Source organism: Chlamydotis macqueenii, chromosome 1 (assembly GCF_036417535.1).
Source record: "Chlamydotis macqueenii isolate bChlMac1 chromosome 1, bChlMac1.mat, whole genome shotgun sequence".
Classification (NCBI taxonomy): Eukaryota; Metazoa; Chordata; class Aves; order Otidiformes; family Otididae; genus Chlamydotis; species Chlamydotis macqueenii.
In genome coordinates this window covers 178,471,267-178,493,733 of record NC_141556.1, presented here as the reverse complement: position 1 = coordinate 178,493,733, position 22,467 = coordinate 178,471,267, and the positions used below count along the sequence as shown (strand labels likewise).

Below are 22,467 nucleotides of genomic sequence, written 5' to 3'. Positions count from 1 at the left end.
CTGGAAACCTTCAAGGCCAGGTTGGATGGGAGGGCTCTGAGCAACCTGATCTAATGGGGGATGTCCCTGCTCCTTGCAGGGGGGTTGGACTAGATGACTTTTAAAGGTCCCTTCCAACCCTAAATATTCTATGATTTTAAAAAAAGTTTGTAAACAGTTCTTTAGAATGCACTGAAAGAAGTCTTGCAATTGAAATTCAGTGAGAAAGCTTTTAATGAAATATAAATTTACTCTGCTCTAATGTTGTTAATTTAAGAATAAATTGGTTGTTAAAATATTTTAAATGCTGGATTTAAACTTTATTCTGCAGCTATGAAATGCATTGAATTTTTTTTATGTAAAAGCATTCTGGTGGTCACTTGGCTGAACTGAAGTTACTTGCTGATTCACTAAGCTCAATGGTGAAGTACGTTGGTGGTACAAGCTCTTCAGAATATATGGGTCCAAAATAAAAGCATTGAGTATGCATATATTTCCAGTTTACACTTCTTTAGTTCTTTTCTGTCTTATGAGATAGAATAAAAACATCAAAAGTAACAGCAGATTTTTATGGCAAAACTTTGAGTAGAAACTGAAATCCTCAATGACTTACGCTTCACTATTCGCCATCTTTTTTTTTTTAAATACCTAAAGAATACTGATGTCCACCCTCTCCCTCATGCCATTCTTACCTGTTACTGCAATAATTTATTTGTGTATTTCATTATTTGCATTGTAAATATTTCCATGTTTTTTTTTCCTGTGGATCTGCCATTTTTTAATGTATTTTGCAATTGTGCTTAGTGGTATCATTTAATCTCAGGGTACGTAGCCCTAGGTAGGCACTGTGTCAGTACTAGAAAATTCAGTCCTGAATCCTGGAATATTAACTAAGTAATTAATAATAAACTGAAGGGTGGAGATAATAAAATGTGTACGTTTTTGGAGTAGTATACTAATATGAAGCCTCTACTGGTAATAGAAGGAAGTAGGAAATGGTATAATTGGAATGAGTCACAAGCAACTGATAAATTGAAAGTAAGCAGCAAGAAAGATTGGAAAAATAGAGTTGGTGTCAAAATGTGTGACCTAATTGATTGCAGAGTTACAATGGAAGAAATGTAGACGGCTGAAAAACACAAAAAACAAGGAATATTTTAGAGATACTAAGTTTTGACTACAAAGAGTGGATGCTTGGATGCTGCTCCAGAAGAGGGATGGCAGTTTTGTGCATGGACTGGAGAGATTTTAAAGTAAATTGAGATAAAGATGAACCCAGAAAAAAATCCTTAAGATGGAAATAAAATAAAATGGCAATAGAAAAAGAATGAAAGAGCAGCAGTGTAAGACTGACGGTCAGTGGTCAAGAAATTATAGTTTCAATATTATTTTACTGAATTCCAAGGATCAACACCATTAACTTTGAGATTTGATGAAGATTTACTGCTCTAGAAATTTACTCTGATAAACTTATCCTCGGAAAGAGGTTGACTGTTACATGTAAGATGTGATGCACTAACCTGTTTTAATTTCTGTTCTTTTTGAGCAAAGACTAACAAGGTTACAAAGAAAATATTCATGTCTAATTCACTACAGTCTCTTGAAAACACCAGTATGCATTGCTAAATTTTCAGTCATGCATATATGCCATTTAGTTTTCCAGTTTTTGAGAAATCCAAATATCGAGCACATGAAGGTTCACCAGTTTATTTTCTAAGAGTAAGCTCTTATATGTTAGATTAAAGCTTAGGGAAAGAATTTTAAGAAAACTTGGAATTGCATCTGTCTTCACTCTTTTGGCAAATAATATGGAACTATTTTCAGTTATTGAGGTTTCTTGGAGTATACTGGAAGAGCTAAAGGTATTTAGACCGCTTCAGGCATCTAGCTTACCTTTTAACATTTTGATGCTAGTACAGATTGTGTTGCCAGTGATGGGACATTACTTCCTATACTAAGTTGAGGGTTTGTACTAGGGCTTAACAGTATTGTAAACTGTGGATTTTTTTGGTTAGACATCTGCTTCTCTATTTTTTTTTTCTTTTGGATAATCGGTGTCTCTGAGCCTCTTTATATGAGGGAATTGATAGTGCTGCAAGCAGTAAAGGAGGTACACTGAGAAAAGTAAGCTTTATGGCAGAATTCCATGGCACTCTGCCTTTGGCTACAGTGAAACTTAAAGATATAAATCAATTACACTGTATTCAATTGTGTTGAAAATCTGTTTTCTTCTATAGTTTTCGCAGACTCTCTGTAGTAGGGCTTAATCTTAATTCTGGAAATAAAGCTATGACCACAGAAGTGCCCTGTAAGTAGGAGACCTTACTAGGGGAAATGTGGTTGTCTGTAACTGTTATCTTAAAAATGCATTTTTATTGATATTCAGGCTGATTCAGAAAGAGATGTTTCTTTAGTAAGATCTGACTTTTCACGACAGAAAGAACTTAGGCTGTAGATTTTCCTTTCTGTCTGTTATAGTGAAATACTTTACTGCTGTGACTTGCTTACTTTTTGTTATATGTGTGGTGCAGTCTAAGACTGTCCTTGGGTGTTGGAATTGTTGATGAGCTTTTAATGAATCATTCAGTGTTCCTACTTTGTATTCCTTTTTTTACTCTGTTGTGAATGAAAAGGAATTAAGAGTTATATACTTGGTACTTTTTCCCAAAAGTGGATTTCTACAGCATGTTCCCTCTAGATCTGGTGTCTGCTTCACTGTAGTCTTAGAATATTAAAGAAACAAAATTATAACTCTTTACCTGAGACACCATTTGACAATCATACTCATGTTGAGAAACTTATTTTATTTTTTTTCAGCCTATATTTTTTTCTTCTATTTCTTTGTTATCAACTCAAATGCTTTTAGAATCCTTCTCTATCTTTATTGTGTACCACCTTCAAATATTCCATCAAATAAGTTTTTCCTTTCAATATTTCTTGACCAAAGTAAATATGTAGCTATTTTAATTTTCCTTTGTAAATAATTTTCCAGTCTCTTGATTTTTTTTTTTTTTTTGTTTGTTTTCTGAATTCCATGTAATTTGTCAGTGTCTTTCTGGTATTGAGATGCCTAGGAGTGAATGCAAATTGCAGATATGTAATTATCTCTCCTCTCATTATTCAGAGACTATTATTGCTGCACATAGCAAATTCATATCTGAATTGCTGTCCATTATACTTATAGGCTTGTTTCATTGTTACTGCATCACAGATTTTTAACTACTTTTTTAGATCTGTGTTTCAAGTATGCAGACTGCCAGATAATGTTCCTTGGAGTTAGATTTCCTAATTCTTTTTAGTTCCTTCCACACACATTTCTAAACTCCCAAAAGCTGATATTTCTCTTGCTCTGGCAGGTTATTGAGGTTATCTTGCTGCTTGAGTTTGTTTCCTTTATGGAAAATAATTTTGCTTTAATATATGCACTTTTTTTTCCTGCAAATATTTAATAACTTCTACTGCTGCCATGGAGATTGAGTTTTGAGACTCTCCAGCTTGTTTCTGTTAGCTTTTCTAGATTTGAAAAACCCACTCCCATTATCTCGCTTATTTTATAAAGTGGTCATCAGCACAGAAGCGGTAGTTGCTATGTACGCATGAATTCGTGTGTGTGTGTACGTACGTGATCTAGTTGAAGATGTCCCTGCTCCTTGCAGGGGTGTTGGACTAGATGAACTTTAAAGTTTACTTCCAACCCAAGCTATTCTGTGATTCTATGTATGCGTATACATAGTCATGTATAATGCATTTACCTACTGTTCCATTTAAAACAATGCTGTTTACCTGCAGGAGGAGGAGGAAGAAACTTATGAGCAAACTCTAGAATTCCGCAGAGGAGGTGATGGTCAGCCAAGACGGTCCACACGACCTACTCAACAATTTTATCAACCACCAAGAGCTAGAAACTGATTAATATGACATAAAAGGTAAGTATACAATCTTGACATTTTATTTATGGGTTTAGTTTTCAAGAAAAGTAGATCTGGATTGTTCTGTACTTCAGTGTTCTTCAGTCTTTGTGAAGTTCATGACAGAACTTTCTACAACTTGGCCAGTAGTTGGTTGTACAGGAACCCTCAGGACTGAGTGGCAGATGATGAATGTTTTGAACAAATAAATTACTGTAATCACCATCTTATAAACAAATAGACAACTTGAAATTCCTTGAAAAACCTTGTTTCTCATTTAAAAGAAAAAAAGAAATATTAAGCAACAGGATATGTATAGCCTACTTTGTTTAATGGTGGTAATCTGTTTATAAGGAGCAAGCACAGAGCAGTGATTGCTACACCTACGGAGAACTATTGATGTTAAATCAGTGTCTTATCATTTAAGTTTTACGGTTGTGTTTCTTTAGTTTAGAAATCACTTGTTTTGATCAACTACATGGAAGTTATGTTTGGCATACATACTGGAAGATACATATTGCTTCTGAATTTTTTTAGGGATATTGGTATATTCATGATAGAAGTTGAATATCTCTCTTTCTCTGGATTTTGTGGCTGTAGGAGGAGACTTTATATACCAGTTGGAAGATGTAATAAAAACACTTTGGCAAATAGCTTTGTAACTTTGCTTTATGTAAGGACTCATGTCATCTGAGCAAGCTTTTACTTGATACTTCTCACCTGAAAGCAGCAGCAAGTTTTTCTCATTCACATACCAACTTCTTCTCGGAAATAAGTGGCTGCAGTCAATGCTGAACTCAGTACTGTCTGTTTCTGCCCAAGGTCCCCTATTCTACTTTTTATGAGACAATTAAATGAATAAATATTCTTTCTATTGGTCTCCTTAGGATGAGAAAGAGAATTTGCAACACTAAAATCTAAAATCTCTTAGCTCACTATTGGATGGGGAGGTACAAGGCCTAAGAATATTTACCATACTCTGAATCTTGAGGATATACTTCTACCTGTACTTTACTAATTAGCAGAAATTAAAGTATTATATATCATCCTCAGAAGATAAACCTGATACGTACATTCAGAAGTCTAAAAAGGCCAATCGGATAAAACAGTTACAATGCTTTTACTAAACAAACCAACTATGCTGTACTTTTTAGTTCTTTTCCTTGCTCCAGGCCTTCACCTTCTTAACAGATGCTACTGATCTCTGCAGCTTTTGATATTTCTGACATGTAATAACATATGATTTCACTTTCCTGATCATATGCTAAAATACCTTTTCATCTGGGGGACTGCTGGCAGTATAAGAGGAAAATTTATTTATGACTCTTGCCAAGGTGATAATTATTCTATTTTTGCCCATATAATTTGATTTTCTATTTTAAGTAAGTGTATCAATCACTATCAATAAACATGTCATGAGATAATTTATGTAGAAATAATTCTGGCATATGCACCGAGCTGAGTTCTAAACCAGCTCAGTTGGCTCAGAGGAGTGTCAATGTGATCAGGTGCTCAATGTAGACAGCAGTCAAAACCAGGGAGGTTTTTTTGTGTCTTTAGGTAATATTTTTGGTATTTCTCTAATCTTACAGAATAAATCTGGAAATCTGTTGGCTTTGGTCAGCCAGGAGAGGAGGGGGGAAACGGACATCCAGAGAGTGTGACAGTAACTCCTGTATCTCAGGAAGAGTGAATGAATTGTTGCTAAGTAAGGAACAACCTTTCTAAGGCGCAAGTGGTTGTTCCTTGCAGGTTTTCATATACCTTGCTTTGAAGATTCTAACAGGATCCTGATTAAAATGGACAGCAGACTTGGTATCAAAACATACCTACTGTAAAAAATAATCAGTTACAGCCCTTCCCTTGTCCCACTTCAAATACTATTGTTTTCTGTCAGACATCTCTAAATAAAGGGGTTAGATTTTGGTGGTAAATAGTGTCAGTTAAATAAACCTAAAAGTATTTGTGAACAAGTAGCAATGGATTCTCCTTATCCAGGAAAAAAAAAAAAAAAACACCACCAAGATATGTTTTGGAAAACGTGCCATGAAGCTGAATACAACTTTTCAGCAACTACTTACTTTATTTTAGAAGTACATCTTTTATTGACAATACTTCCAGATGTATCCTTCTTTTTCTTCATCATAATTTAAAACTCTCTTCCTCAGTTGATGAAATGAGGTATTTCCTGTGTCCTCTTTTGGCCCAAGACTGTTTACTTCAGCATCTGCTCAAGTTAAATAGATAGTGCCAATTTGTCATCCGAAACAGAACTTAATAAACCAGTGCAATGTACAATCAGTGGCACCTTAAACCTGGTAAATTCTGGCTACTGTTTTAAGTCTAACTCTGTTGGAATATTATGCATTTTATCTTATACAATACAAATAGTGAATATCACAGGAGTTATACATACTTTAAATAGTCATCACTGTAAACAGCAATTCACTATGAGAAAATACAGCTTACTGCTTGATAGGAAGATTCATACATTCCATGCCATGTTGTTTGGCTGTCGTAACTGAATTGTCGTGAACTTTAATTAAGTGGAAACTATCTCTAAATGGCTAAAATTCACTTGGAAGATTTGTGTATTTTCTATTTAAAATGATTTGCTAAATCTAGCTATTTTAATTAGCTGTTTTATCAGATTTAGGTTTTGGTAAATATCCAGTATTAAGCTCAACTACATTTCAACATAAAATAATGTAACAGCTATTGGATGTTAACACCAAAAAGAAGTGGTCAAAATATGAAATTGACCTTAGAGTCTTGAAACACTAGAATCATTCAGGTAGAAGAAGAAAACAGAGAGGCAAGAGATGCCTTTTATACAGAGGTGGGGGGGTGCCACTTAAGCACAATTAGCTCCTGTATTTGTTCCAGTCAAAACAATCCTCTATTTTGTCTAAAATTCATAATACAGATTTTTTTTTTTTTTTTTTTTTCTTCTACCGCTGTGTTCTAGTGGATATCTGGAAAACTGAACATCTTGTTCCTTTCTCTTCAAGAGTGTGGCATTTGCGGTCACCTCTGAAGAACGTCAAAAAATGGAAATTCTTCCTCAGCTTAGGAACACTCTATTGCCAATCTTTTTGAGGATAAGAAGATTGTAGTGCCATATCCAGTGTGGTATAGATAAGCTTTCTTCTACTACATTTGCTTTCTGAAGCTCACGTAGAGTCCAGTGTAGCTGCCCTCATTTACCTTGTTTGATAGGTAAAGTGATGTCAGGAGGTGTTTATTGTGATCCTGTGGTGGACATATTTATCAGGTATGGCTTATAGCTCCCCATAGTACATCTCATGCTATCACATATCTTATACTTAGTTTGCATTTTGAAATGCATTACACTTGACCTAATGAGGTACTGGTTGAAGACAGTGTAATTAAAGAGAAAACAGTAATGAAAATCTATTGAGCTTTTCAAAAAATAAGTAGTGGATGTAATCAGTTCTTCTCTGATTTTAAATGTAGGCAGAAAATCAAACATAGTCCTTATCTAAATTGCTTTCAGCTTACCCAGACTTGTACAACAGTGTAGCTTTAATGTCTGGACATGTAGAAGTTAAGGAGTATCGAATGTCAGTTCCTAGAAGTGGATTTCTATATGTTTTTCCCTCCGTTTTATTCCTTAGAGCTTTTGAGTGTTGTGGTTTAGCCCTAGTCACCACGCAGTTGCTCACTTTCCCTCCTCTTCCCCAGTGGGATGGGGGAGGTAACTGGGAAGAAAGGAAAACCCGTGGGTTGAGATGAAGACAGTTTACTAGAATAGCAAAGGAAAACTACAATAATAACAAAATACAGGGATACTGAAATATACAAAATGAACAATGCACTATTTCTCACCACCCGATGTCCCAGTGACTGATACAGCCCGTCCCAAGCAGTGATGACAGAAAATGAAACTGAGCAACAGGCAAAGGAGTAAGAGAGAGATGCCCCGGCCAACCCCCACTTAGATACTGAGCATGACGTTTATGGCGTGGAATACTCTTTGGCCAGTTTGGGTGAACCCTTCTGGCTATATCCCTCTCAGCTTCCTGCACCTGCACATTAGCAAGACCTGGGAAGCTGGACAGTGTCTCCAGCCACAACTCATAACATCAGTGTTTATCAACATTCTTCACATATGAAACTTACACGAAATCCAAAACACAGTGGCTACTGAGAGGAAAATTAGTTTAATCCCAGCCAAAACCATGACAGAGAGAATGGAATATTGTTCTTATTTCCAGTTTTTGATAACCTGTTCGATTTCTTAGGGGAAGTTTTAAGGCATTCAATGAGACATAATATTAGCACAACTTTCCACTGAAGGATGCTTTACCTCTTCACCAGATCATTGATTAATGACCCCTTTACTCTCAGAGAGAGCGTACCTCTGTATTATATAAAATAACTTTTTTTTTTTCCTTAAAAGAGATGGAGAGCCCTTGTTGATGATTATTTTATTATATAAATTGGTAAAATTTGTTGAATTTTTATATTGTAGTATTTAACATTTAAAATGCCGAAGTGTCTTGTTTTCAAAGGCACTGAGTATGAGTGTATTTGGTGTGTATCTTTGAGTATGACATATCAAAGATGAAACATTAGGTCTATACAGGAAACATACCACCTTGGAGCCAAAAGCTCTTAGACCTGCCAATAGAACGTTACATCACTTGCCAGGGAGGACTTACTAGCACCAGTACGACAATGCAGAAATGAAGTTACACTGCTTCCTGGATAAGTTTTCAGCATACTGATTTAGGTGTTGAAGTTGCCATTGCCATGGAGGAATTAGTGTTGACAAATATCAGCTCATATCAGCTCATGTCTACAGTGTAATGGGCTCTTAAGTGTGAGGAGACTTAAGTTTTTAAAATCCTGAGTTGTTTTTTAAAAGTGGAATTTGGATCTATGAGGTTGTTCAGCCTGGAGAAGAGAAGGCTCTGGAGGGACCTTATTGGGGCCTTTCAATACTTAAAGGGGCTCTATAGAAAAGATGAGGAGAAACTCTTTAGCAGGGCCTGTTGTGATAGGACAACGGGTAACAGTTTTAAAGTAGAAGGAGGTAGATTCAGACTTGATATAAGGAAAAACATGTTCACAGAGTGGTGAAACCCTGGAACAGGTTGCCCAGAGAGGTGGTAGATGCCCGACCTCTGGAGACATTCAAGGCCAGGTTGGACAGGGCTCTGAGCAACCTGATCTGGTTGGAGATGTCCATGCTCCTTGCAGGGGTGTTGGACTAGATGACCTTTAAAGGTCCCTTCCAACCCAAACTATTCTATGATTCTGTCCTTCTTGCCACACTGTTCTACCCTTCAGGTATTAAAAACAATTGCTGCAGACTTGCAGGATGTCTTGACTTGGTGTTTATTATGAAGACAGAGTGATAGAGTAGTCATGTTAAGGTGAAGTAACAGAATTATGGGGTACTCAGTACCTCACTGTGATTACAGTTGACCTAGAAATGATTGTTTCTTAATATCCATCAATGTGATGTAGAGAGAACTAACTCAGAATTTTATCAGAGCACTGCATTGAGAGCCTTGAACCTACTGTAGGTTGTTTAGGGTATGAGTCAAACACTAGCTTTAACAGGTCTGTAAAACAAAGATATTCCTTGTAGAGAATCGAGATACAAGAATTGGAATCTAGGATTAATAGAAATATATCCCGAGCTTACACTTCCTGTATAGAATGTCATGATAGTATGAAAAAGAAGGGGAGCAAGTAATCAGAAATGAGTGTTTTTGAAGGATTATAGCTTTTGGAGGAGCTTGAAAGAAACTAAGAGTGTGAACCTGAGTGCTTGGTCATTATCTGTTTCTTGGGTCTCCTTTGCTCCATGACAAAATTAATCTACACCTTGTCACACCTGCTGTAAAATCTGAATTGAAGTGCTTACCAATGGAGAAATAGCATTTTTGTGAGAAATCACTGCCAGAAAGCGTTCTTTCCTTGTATTATACCAATCATATTTATTGCATTGAAGTGCAACCTTCTGATTTATTCTTTTAAAGACTTACATCTCTGTAAGAACTGGAAAGCAGATATCCACTCTTTTACAGGAAGAAAATTAAATAACAGTAAAGCGTATGTTGTACAAAGAGCAGAGAGTTTTTATGCTTATCTTTTGTATTTTATTTTTTTCATTTAGAAACCTTCTCAGCGTAGGAGGAAATTCTCTGGCAGCTCCAACTTGCTGAAGACTTCTATATGAAATTCTGGCTTTTTTCAAGCAACAGGATGGAACAAAAAAAAGCTCATGCGAGCAGAAGGAATTTGGACTTGACACCACAAGAGACTTTTTTAAAGTTCTTAGTTATATGAAGCAAATACTTTTTACATATGAAAGAGGCAAATTGTCATTGCTGCCATCAATAAAACCACAGTGCACTATTCTATTCTTTGCCTTGTATTCTTTTTACTGGGCCTCCATTGTTAGTTACATAATACTAATGTATCATGATTTTTATTCATTTTGAATTCATTTTTGGTTCTAATATTGTTTCTAGTAAAGTAAAAGTAAAACATATATTCTCAAAAGAAGACAGGATTGGGCCTTTGATTTAGATTTTAGGCTAGCATTAGTGAAACGTTAAAAAATTTGAGCTAATTGTTGTACAATGAAATTCTGCGTAGGTTTTGACTGTGTTTTCTGTGTTTATTTTCCAAAGTTGCTGAAGGCCAAATTACAAATTTGCCTATTATGTTTATCATGATCTATGAGCAAAAGGTTGAAGAGGAGGAAATAATAATAATAATCAGTTTCAATAATCATTTTCTAAATAATTTTAGTTAAATATTTTCTTTTAGGAATATTTATATTCCAGAAATAGAAACATTTCTAGCAAATACAGGAAAGTAGTTTAAACAGAAAATACAGGAAGATGCATATGAGCATTTCAAACATAAGTATATGTATACATGCACACATGTGCAACCCGTTAAATAGCAAGTTCTAACTTTCTTGTAGCTTTAAACTATGCTTTTATTGCTTCACATTATTAGAATTTTTTCAGTTATCACTGATGCTTGAAAGAATCTTATGTCAAACTACTTTTCATTCTAAGCTGTATCTTTGAATCTTACGTGATTATGACAAACACTTGAAAGTTCACTATTTCTTTAGCTGAGAAGCACTCAAGAGCTACGTACCGTGCAAATCCCTTCTAAGCTTTATTCTGGCAGTTTAATATTGGAATAGCACATATGTTTTGAGGTAGTTCTGTAAAGACAGAATTTTACCTGAGATATGTATTGATAGTAAAAGTTGTACAGTTAATTCTACTGAATTTATCTCTGAGTGCTCTAACAAAACTCTGTTTGGATAGAACCTTGTTTATTTGAATTAAAAGAAGTTTTATATTGATGATGTAATTGAATGTATTTGCAGTACCTAATGTGGATTACTAGCTGAATGCAGTCACATCTTACCAATCACAGAAATATTTGCAGAATAGTAAGGAACCAAATGTTTTGCTGCCTTAATGGATCCTAAGCAGCTTCTTGAGAATTAGAATGCAACTAATAATTCTAAGGGAATTTGGAAGCTTAAAACATGAGCTGTTCAATGTTGAAGTTCTTCACTATTAACTGACACACAACAAATTTTATGAAGTTTGTTAGATTTTAGTTAGAAACCACGTTCCAAATACTATGAATCATCCTGGTCAGTTCTGCTAAATTGTACCAGCAAATAAATAAATTGTTGATCTAATACATTGGATGTTGGATGCTTTACTTCCAGAATTATCACTAAGACTACTGATAGCAGCTATTCGGCTTCGTAAAGCAATGCGGCCGTAGCATTGCTTTAAAAAGCAGTTTTGGTTTTTCTTTACAAATAAACTGTGCATTAAATGAAAGCCCTACAATCACTGTACCAAAGCAATTTCTGAAACTAAAATAACTTTTATGTTCTTTTGAGCTTTCATTCTTGCTGTGACTTAAGTCATAAGATTCAGAAAACTGCAGTCTGATTTAGTGAACTGTAAAAAATAAAGCCTACTTATGAAAATTTTATGACTATAAAAATACAGTGCAGCATATCTCTGTAGTGGCTGTGGCATTCTGAAATTACCAGATGTATGTACAGCTGTCTGTAGGCAAACGAAATATATTTAAGAACATTGTTGTTGTTTGTAAAACAATAAGGAGTAAGTCCTGTTCTTTTCACTGGTGCTGAGGAACTGTAAAGCCAGAGTAAGCAAACAGCTGGAGAGTCTCCTTGAAAAGACATGTCATTGTGTTTTATGATTCTTTTCTGTTTCGATTTCGACTGAAATAACTTCTTCTGAGAGCTCTGCTTGTTTAGGATCTGAAAAACCAGTGATTGAATAGATAAAAGCTATTTGTGCCAACCTGTTCTGAAAAGCAAGAATTCATTTATTTGTGCTTATTGATTCCTATAGCTGGAAACAACATGATGATAAACTAGGTAGGTATATAAATTATTTTCTTGATTTGCATAATACATCAAACCCACAAATACAATAATTAGCCAGTCATAATGTAGTGAAGCTTACATACACAAGAACAACATTAATTTATTTAGCTTTTATGTTCATGAAGAAGTTACCATGACTAGGTAGGTCTTCAAAATGGATGTAAAAGTTAACTTGTAATTTGTCAAAAGCAACAGCAAAAGCAGACTCCTGAGGTTTGTAGGGTGTAGTTAAACCAAAAAGGCTGATAAGAAGCACTGGATCCTGATCATCCACTCTGTTTATTTAATTTCTGACTGTTTTAGAGTGTACTTGACTAGCTATTTCCAAGACAAACCTGTCGCAAAGAAACATTGCCCTTTGCAAGCTGGACATGAGCCAACCTGTGCCTCTTGACCTGTGAAACCAGTAGGTCCGTGGTCCATGGCCCTCCTTTATTACAGTTACAAATATAGCTTATGAGAATTTCTGTCTTGAATTTAGGAATGCAATTCTAATGAGATATTTTCTTGCTATGGCCTTGTATATAACACTTTCACCTAAAGGAAATTTTTTAAAAGTTGAAATTTCTAATTTAAACTATTTGAAAGTTATGTGCCAAGTTGGTAATCTTTATAATTTAATAAAATTTTATTTTTCTTTTCCCCTCTGTATTTTTTGAACTGTAAAATCATCTTGAAAAAAAAAGAGTGGAAATGTTCTGGATTTATCTTGCATGTTTTCAGAGTTTTGTAACAAAATCTAATTGAAGTTGTCATGTTTTCATTTAAAATTCTTCCTTGGACTAACATCTTCTGATATATATTCATATATATTTTTATATATATATTAATATAGCTTTTCCTTTTGTCGCTAACAGGTACTTTCTTATCAAGTCTCTGACAACAACCATACAAAGCATTTTGAGGATCACTTGTCAAGGTCACTCTCCCAAGAAACACTGCTGGAATTGTCTCTGTGGAATCTCTTTGTAATGACTTGATCCTTATGCAGATGAAACTTGTTGGAAATATGTCCTTTCAAGGAAGTATTAACAACATGTATTCCTATTGGATGGTGAAAGGTTAATATCCCAGGAAGGACAAATCTTATCCATGAGATGGACGTGGCATTAGATGCAGAATGAGTAAAAACTTAATGGAAGGTAAACATTTAGCCAGTGGTAAATCTGAAGAGACGTTTGCAAGAGAACTCCCAAAGAGCCAAACTAGCTAATGAAGGTTGGTCTAATGTTAGCCAGGTAGCTGAAAGAGTCTGGCAGTGTAGGGTAAACAGTCCCTTTCCAGCCTTATGGCTGGAGGGGACTTCATACAGAAAAATCTCCAGTGCTTTTGTGCATGCACAGGAACATACCTTTTCAAATGATGTCCTTTCATCACATGACTTGATTAAACTCCAGTAAAATCTTGTAACTTTCTTGAGAACTATACAAGCCTCAGGAATGGCTAATTGCACAATTTAGCTAGCTCACTTCAGCTTTCTACTTGCTACAAAACTATTAAGATGTTCTCTTATGTGGTTTCTTTTTTTTTCTGAAATGTTTTACAGCAATGTATTGCAGGAGAGCAGCTAAAGTATGGAAGGTACTACAAACATGTAGGCACTGACCTTCTCATAGCATTATATGCATATGAAAAGCTTTGTGTAGTAGTGGTATTTTTCAAAGCAATGCTAAAGACTCTTTTTTTATTTTTCTTTTCTTTATTTTTTTCCAAATAATTTAAAAAGTAAATATAGAAATTACATCAATATTTAATTTTTCCGCAGGAATGAGAGACCATAAAATGTCAGTTTCCATACAAACGCATGGGCTGTTGATGGACATATTGTGTTCTGGAAATTACGGCAGTATGAATGAAACCAGAATTTAGTGTATATTGAAAATAAAATAAATTTTACATGTGTCCAAATAAATAGGGATTCTGTGAATGCAAATTATTAGGTGTATAATAGCAACAGAGCACTATAGACGGTCTAAAAAGACTCTGCAGCTGCTTCTAAGGAAAATGTTTGTAGTCATATTCTAGTGCTTTGTAATATTTCGTGCAACTTGACTATTTCTATCTTAAATTGGATGTATAGGTAAGTATTGTGCGGAAGATATTCATGTCATTTTCAGGCAGTTTAGTATGTCATGGGATCTTGAAAACTTTGCTTTGATTTTCTACATATATTTCTAAACTACAAAGGTTAAAGAGCATGAATAATATTATTCCTTTGTTTTATAGTAAAAATAATCTTAACCCCAATTATGTTTTGTTAGTCATTAGATAAATGGCTATGCCTCTGCTAAAAAGCTGTAATCTTACATATTTTTGCACAGATTTGTCTCAATTAACCATCTGTTTTGTGCTGATTATTCTTCTGTAGCTATTTAGCCAAGGAACTTGGTTTGTTTACAATAATAATAAAAGTAAAAAGCAGAATAAATAAGGGATGCTGTACCATTTTAACATGCCACAAATTAAATTATAGGAGTAGAAAACCTATACAAAGTACAAAGTCAGTGTTCCATGTGCTATTTACAAAATAGCTTTCTTCAAACTGAAATTTTTTTAAATGTAAAAATTTTATTTCCCCTCTGCTAATTAAAAAAAAAATCATCTCAGATGAGATAAGAAAAAATATCTACTTTGGCATTTCACTGCTCCACCCATATCAGTCTCTTTGTGTATATTATAATCAAATGTTCCCAATAACAGACATTCTTGATGGCCAGGTACTAAGTGTGGTTTTTACTCCAATTGGTTGGATTAAAATATATATCAAAACTTGATTTAGCATTGTACCTGGCAAAACTGAGGTATGTTGTGCTGACATTAAGCAGGAGTAGGAGCTATAGCTAAGTTTCAGTGAACTACAACTGCAGAAATAATAAAATTCAGCATGTGTTGCTCCATTTGAGTGACTTGCTTTAACTTTGAACTCAAATTTTCAGAAGGAAAAAAAAAGTGAATTCTTACAGCTGTACATAAAACACTGAAAATGTGACTGAATTTAAAACAAGACGGTGATGCATACTATATCTTTAGAAAGAAACAAGAAGTTGCAAGAGTTGTGAAAATATGCCATGCACATCCACTGAGAACCTTTAGGCTCTGTGACTGTGGAATCATCAGTAATTTGGAAAAAATGCCAAACCTGGACAATTCTGACCTGAAATAGTTGTATTTGAAAACAACTTATCCCGGCACTTCATTCAGTCTCTATACCCCATGAGGAACCTGGCTTTAGTTGCCTCTGGCACTCTAGCTTTCTCACAGCACTTTGTAAGAAGCCAGACGGTTGGGAGTCTCAGATGAAAGCTGATGGAGAAGTTAAGATACTGATGTTTATTTACAAGTTCCTCCTAACTTAATGTGAGAAGCTATACTCTATACTTGGAAAATGTGTAAGAAACTGGGACAGTGTGGTTAAATAGTTGTTAAGGATGAATGCTGTATTATTAAAATGTTGCAAACTGAAGTTGTGTGTACTTGAAGGACAAGACAGTTGGAAGAAATAACTATTTGAATGATTATATGGTTACAGTTTTGTCAAATAAGATGAAGTGCTTAGCATCCTAAAATGCCACCACTAATGGGTAGAATGCACAGTATTCATAGAAAGAATCTCAAATTTAAGACCCTTTGAATATGTCGTCCATATTGGCACCATTTGTTTGACTTTTCTGTTTTGCAATAATGTATTTATCTTGATGTGGATATTAAGGCCTTTAATACTGTTTACCTGAGGTGTAGGTAAGATGCTGTTATTTTTTAGTAGACCAATAAAAATAATCTGCCACTAGATTATTTGTCTTCTCTTTTCATTGGTGGTTAGAAATAATGATAGCTATTTATTGATGTTTCTTTAATACTAATGGAGGCCGCTTTTTTAGTAAGAGCAAGGGATATAGCCTCTTAGGGAAGAATTGTGGGTCATATGCTGAAGCTCAGCCAATCTGTATAACTAACTTTATATCCTCATTTGACCAAAACATTCATGTCTCCTCTCATAATTTTTGTACCTCCTACTGTAGAGAAAGCATTGATGAATGATGAGTCACACTGGTTCTTTGTTACGTAAAATTATCTGTCTGGGCAACAAGTGCCCATGGGGTGATCCATGTATCTCTCAACAAAATGTACGTCCAGAGTGTTTGTCTGGACCACACTGTTCAGCTGGACCATTTCAGACCTACAATCTGTAAGCTGTTAACCATTACATTAGTCATTTTTGTGACTTTTCCCTAGGTAACGTAATGCCTACAACTCAAAGCCAGTGTAATCCAGAATAATAATGGTATTTTGTTTGGTTTTGCTATGTTGTTTTTTCCTGGCAAAAGTATCTGTTGTAAAATAAGGAAAAGTATTCTGGTTCAGGATGAACTAGGCAGGAGTAATACTACTATGTACTCTTGTCTCAGATCCTTTCATCAAAGACTGCTTATCAGTGCTACTTTATACTTTAATATTACATTTTTAAGGCAGTTTTTACTTTCATCGCATAGCCTGTAGACTTTTATCCAGATATTTCTTCAGCATAGGAAATACAAATCTCCTGAGTCCTATGCATACGAGGACTTTGTCAATTTTTTGTGGACATTTATTTACTTTCCCTTTAGTCAAGTTCCTTAGCTCTTGAAAGCGCTTAGCTCTGTTATTTCCAATTACTTCTATTACCAGATTGTTCCAGAATTTAATTCCTCAGAAGGCTAAAAATATTCTAATTACAGCTTAAATGTATTCATTTATACGCACTTGTGCTTGTCTTACAGTTGACCTTCAAAGAGCTCTTGAGGTATTTGTAAGCAACTTCTAAACTGTTGTCCTGGTTTTATTTGGTGAGGGAAGGGGGCTACGGTGGTAGCTTCTGTAAGAAGCTGGTAGAAGTTTCGCCTTTGTTCAGTGGCCTCGACTGGATGGACCCACTGCTGGCCAAGGCCAAGCCAATTGGTAGCAGAATGTCCTGTAATAACGCCTCTGCAATAACATATTTAAGAAGGGGAAAAACAGAGGAAAAAAAAAAAAAAAAAAAAAAAAGAGAGAAGATGTGAAGAAGCTGAGCAGGGGCAGAGAGGGGAAGGCGCAAGCCGTGTGTGCCTGACTCGGCCCGGCCCAGCTCCAGGAAGTGGAGAGGAGATGTGAAGAGAACCTGAGCGGCGTCTGCCTGCCTGTTGTGAAGAATTTATTGTGAAAGGAATGGCTGCTGGCACCAAGGTCAGTGAAGAAGGAGGGGGAAGAGTAATGCTGCTCCTTGCAGAGATTTCCCTTGCAGCCTGTGATGATGACCATGGTGAAGCAGGTTGTGCCCCTGCAGCCCATGGAGGTCCACAGAGGAGCAGAGATCCACTTGCAGCCCGTGGAGGACCCCACGCTGGGGCAGGCCGATGCCTGAAGAAGGCTGCGGCCCATGGAGGGCCTGGTGGAGCAGCCGTTCTGGAGGGACTTGCATCTTATGGAAAAATGAGCCCATGCTGGAGCAGTTCACAAAGGACTGTAGCCTGTGGGAGGGACCTCATGCTGGAGCAGGGGAGGAATGTGAGGAGTTCCTCCCCAGAGGAGGAAGGAGCAGCATAAAGCGACATGTGGTGAACTGACCATAACCTCCATTCCCTATTTCCCTCTGTGCCAGTCAGGGGGGAAGGAGGTAGAGATAATATTAAGCCTGGGAAGAGGGAGGGGTGGGGGGAGGTTATCTTGTTTTCTGCTCATTATCCTGCTTTGGTTTTAGTAATAAACAGTTTTCCCCAAGTTGAATCTGTTTTGCCTGTAATGGTAACTTTAAGGATTTCTCCCTGTCCTTGTCTCAAACCTTGAGCCTTTTTCCTTATATTATCTCTCCCTATTCCCCTGGAGAGTGGGAGGAGTGAGAGACAGATGGTGTAGTCTGGTCCTGAGCGGGGCTAAATGGAAGAACATGCTGAATGGAAGAACATGGGAAGACAATATTTTGCAAATCTTGTTCCATAACCATTTGCAGTGTGCTAGCATGCTATTGAGATTATATAACTCACATGGTCCTTCATGCTTATATTATGTGCAGTAATTTCCGTTTAGTTGTATATGCCTTAAATAATTCATCACTTCAATGAAACTTCTAGTTGCATGTGCCTTTGTTTTAGTGATCAGGGAAAAAGACTGTGTAGTATTACAGAAGAGTGCTGGTTAGAAGGGACCTCAGGTAGTGTATCTCTAGGTCAACCTCCTACTCCAAACAGGGTCAGCTGTGTGGTCAAATATGATTGCTCAGGGCTTTATCCAGTCAAGTCTTGAAAATGTTCAGGGATGCAGATGCATAACCTTTCTGTACAACCTTCTCCAATGTTTGACTGTCTGTCTTTATGAGGAAAAAACTCTTTCCTTGCATACAGACTGAACCTGTCCTATTTCAATGTGTGCATTTGTCTTTTGTCCTGCCATGCACCACAGTGAAGAGCCTGGCTCTGTCTTGATAAATCTCTCTATGGGAAAGCTGCTGCTAGGTCTGCCTATAACTGTCTCTTCTCCAGGCTGAACAAGCCCCATTTCCTCTCCTCACAGGGCAAGTGCTCCTGCCCTTGACAACTGCAGTAGCCCTCCGCTGAACTCATTCCGATTTACTGATGTCTTCCTTGTATTAGCAAATCCAAAACTGTATGTGATATTCTAGATGAGGTCTAATGAGTCCTGAGTAAAGGAGGATGATAATTTCCCTTGATCTACTGTCTATGCTGCTGCTCTTATAGCCAAGGATACTGTTGGTCTTCCATGGTGCCAGAGTATACCACTGGCTCATATTCAACTTGCTGTCTTACCGGTACCTTCAGGTCTTTTCCCACAGAGCTGCTGCCCAGCCAATCAGTCCCAAGCCTGCAGCATGGCAGGGACTTCTTCCTTCCCAGATGATGTACTTTTAATTTGTCTGTTGTTTAGTGAGATTCCTGTCAGTCCATTCCTCCAGCCTGTCTATCTCCATCTGTATGGTAGCCCTGTCTTCAAGCACATCATTTTGTTCTCCTCCCAGCCCACCTCCAGTTTGGTATCATTGCAAATTTTATGAGCAACCACTTCATTGCCTCTTTCAGGTCACAGACCCCAGGACAGATCCCAGGGTAGACACCTGTGGTACTCCTGTTGTTACTGACCTCCAGGCCACTGGATTTATTGGTCTTCCACAAAGACATAGCATACCAGCACTCAGTGACTGCTCTGGTCCTTGAATCATCTATCTCCTTAATCACCATAGACTGCAAAGGAACATTGGTAGGACAAAGCTTAGTTGGCAATAATAAGAGGTAATTATTCAAGTAATTGGAGGCTTGTCAGACAGTAATGATCTGTGCTTCAAGAGACAAGTGAAACCTTTGCTTCAGTGAGAGGGATTTGCAGTAAGACTGTATGGCAGGGAGCTCCTGTTACTACTGCATACTATGTGATATTTATTATTCTAATTACAATTTCTATGTATTTTTTCCATCTTACAACATCTTATCTCCTTGTAAAATATTAGGAAAATCCAAAACCAGGCTATTTCAAAAATAATTTAAAGAAAGCAAAGATAAGGATATAATTGTGATAGAAAGAATGACTTGGACTGTACAATCTTTAAGCCTGGCTGATCTAATCCTTCTACTGTGAATTTGCCGTAATATATTTCTAAAATAGTTTGACTTGTACTCCTTGTGTGCTGGATGACTGTCGCTCAATAGAACAAAACCATGCCCTGCTAGCAGATATTTGAGTTTTGTGTCAACCTGCTGATGTTTCTTGACAAGGTGTTGACCTGACTGGTTGTTAAACTCCACTCTGAATATAAAGACAGGCAAAGAGTTGAGCACACCTGACACACAAACTCAGACAGTAGCAACTGAGCGTGGGGAAGTAGCAGTTGCTTACTATGTTTTTGATATTACCAGTGTGAAGCAACTTTTTTTTTAATCTTAAGTATGCTGTTTGGAATGCTTTGAAGTGAGGCAGGGAAGCCATCTGCTGACAGCGGTATGTTGTGTGATATGGTAGGACCCAGAAGCAAAGTAGTCTAATGCTATCAGAGTAAAATCTCTGTGCTAGCTACTTGTGCTTCCAATGTGGAATAGAAATTAGTGTCTTGGACAACGTCAGGAGCTGGGCTAGCCTTGGGCACAAGACTAACAAAGTCTGACAAGCATCGACTTGACAACAGAGAAGCTGGACTAATTTGTCTATTCCTAGCAGCAGGACCTGAGGAACAGGATGCTCCTGGCATGGTCTCCAGACTACCTCCAAATAAACTTGGAACTGTACAAATCATAAGTGTAGGCATATCCTGAAGTGCCCATTTAATGAAAAATAAATGCTCCTTTCCTGCAGGACTTGCTCTCAATGGGTATGTTTTATTGCTAGCCGTTACTAGCAGGAGCTGTAACATGTATCTGTTTATTCCGTAGAACTTGGACTAGATTGTGCTGGTCACAGAGTAATCAGAATATCTTATTTCCTGTTAGATTACCACATCACTTCAAGTACATCTCTTCCTCTATATTTACATGTGGATTGCAGAATTAAAGCATCACCTGAGGATTTATGCAAAAATAAATTTTAAGAGTCTACATTTATAGAGCCTTTTTTTTGATCCAGTTTCTCCAGATGCTTATTTGAATGTACTATATATGAAAGTTGTTAGCATATTTAAAACTCTCCTTTGCATGGAGATTTATAAAGTGAGTTCATTTATTATGAGCTATGATATGCTGTGAAGATAAATAACCCCAAATATGATATAAAAGTCAACATCTACATGTGATTAATTGAAAGAGTTATGGAGGAGAGACCTCAGCTGTGCTTGGCAAATTCAAAGAGTGCTTCCAATTTATCTAATGCCCAGTAATATGTAATGAACAAGATCAAATTATAATGCTATTGTCGATTGAGCATGGTTGATTAAGATAATTGTTCATTCACCTAAGGCCTATCATTTAATATTTACATTGTTAGAGAAACGCGTGACTTGGAGCCTAGCAGTGCTTACCTTTTCAAAGAAGAGCTATTTGTAGAACATAGTTCTTCATACATATCTTAGCACAGGTAAACCTGGGCCTGGAGTACATTGAAATTTGTTTTTTTGTGTAATAACCAGATCCCCTAAGAGTATAGTTTTTCCTTCCTGAGCTAATTATACCAGTAGAAATTCTCTTATTGCAAAGATTTAAGATAATTTAAAGAGTCGTTCCCTTTCCCTTATGGAAACAGATTACTATGACTGCACCAGTATAGCCAAAGCAAAATGATTTTTATTCGTGTCCTTGCGTGTCCTCTCTCGTACAAACAATGTAAGGACCTGCTCTTCAGAGCTTGTTGGGCAATGTTTGAAACAAGCTGGCTCACCAACTTCAGGAAGAGTTAGAAGATACCCCTCCCCAAACAGTTGGTGTGACTGCCTCTGCCCTGTGGAAAGACAAGGGTCTGTGCTACTCTGCAACACAGAGAATGTGAATGAAAATAATTATCTCCTGTTTTCCTCCTTACTGTGTAAACAAAGTGTAGTCCATGAAACCTTTTTCAAATTAAAATTCTATGCATACATCACCCCACGTATTTTTGGCTGTATGGTAACAGCAGTCTAAGAATCGCTGACCTCCTCCTATCTGTCTTGTCCCACCCACACTGTGTTTCATAGTGTGGATTGCACTAACCTAATATAACACTGGCTGTATTTCACTAATTTTCTAATTAAGAAAAAAAATAGAGAAACTGCTGCTACTTTTCTTATAGCAATTAATGGGAAATCTTGAGTAGCAAGACCTGAAATGACATTTGTCTCTGTGTGCTCCGCATATTACTGATTTGCTACGCTACTTCTGTACATTGTCTTTGCCCACTTTTTATATTGTTTTCAGTCATTTTACAGGAATCCAGATTTGCATTAATGAATTTAAGTACTCTTTTAAAACTATGCAGTACTGCATTTCTTCTAACTACCACTGAGGGTTAACTTTTGCACTAGAAAAATGTTTTAAATCTCTACAACCAAAACAGAGTTTTGAATATCTAGAACACTATGTCAGTGTACTGAAGACACTTTTTTGTACTGCGGGAAAATTACTTTATTGGAAGGCTACATGGTGTGATACGAAAACATACTAAAGAATTGTAAATAAGCATCTGTCTCAAAACTAGTTTTAAAACTCTTGTTGATTG

General features: G+C 36.5%; 1 protein-coding gene across 2 annotated transcripts in view; it reads left to right on the top strand.

Moving 5' to 3' along the window:
• TDRD3 (tudor domain containing 3) overlaps window positions 1–10,285 on the top strand; it is a 105,637-nt gene extending 95,352 nt beyond the window's left edge. For both annotated transcript variants that reach the window (XM_086771791.1, XM_086771792.1), the window contains exons 13-14: window positions 3,769–3,905; window positions 10,039–10,285. In XM_086771791.1, the coding sequence (XP_086627917.1) occupies window positions 3,769–3,888 (120 nt within the window). In that variant the 3' untranslated portion in view covers window positions 3,889–3,905; window positions 10,039–10,285. The remainder of the gene's footprint in view (window positions 1–3,768; window positions 3,906–10,038) is intronic.
• Window positions 10,286–22,467: the final 12,182 nt, after the last annotated feature.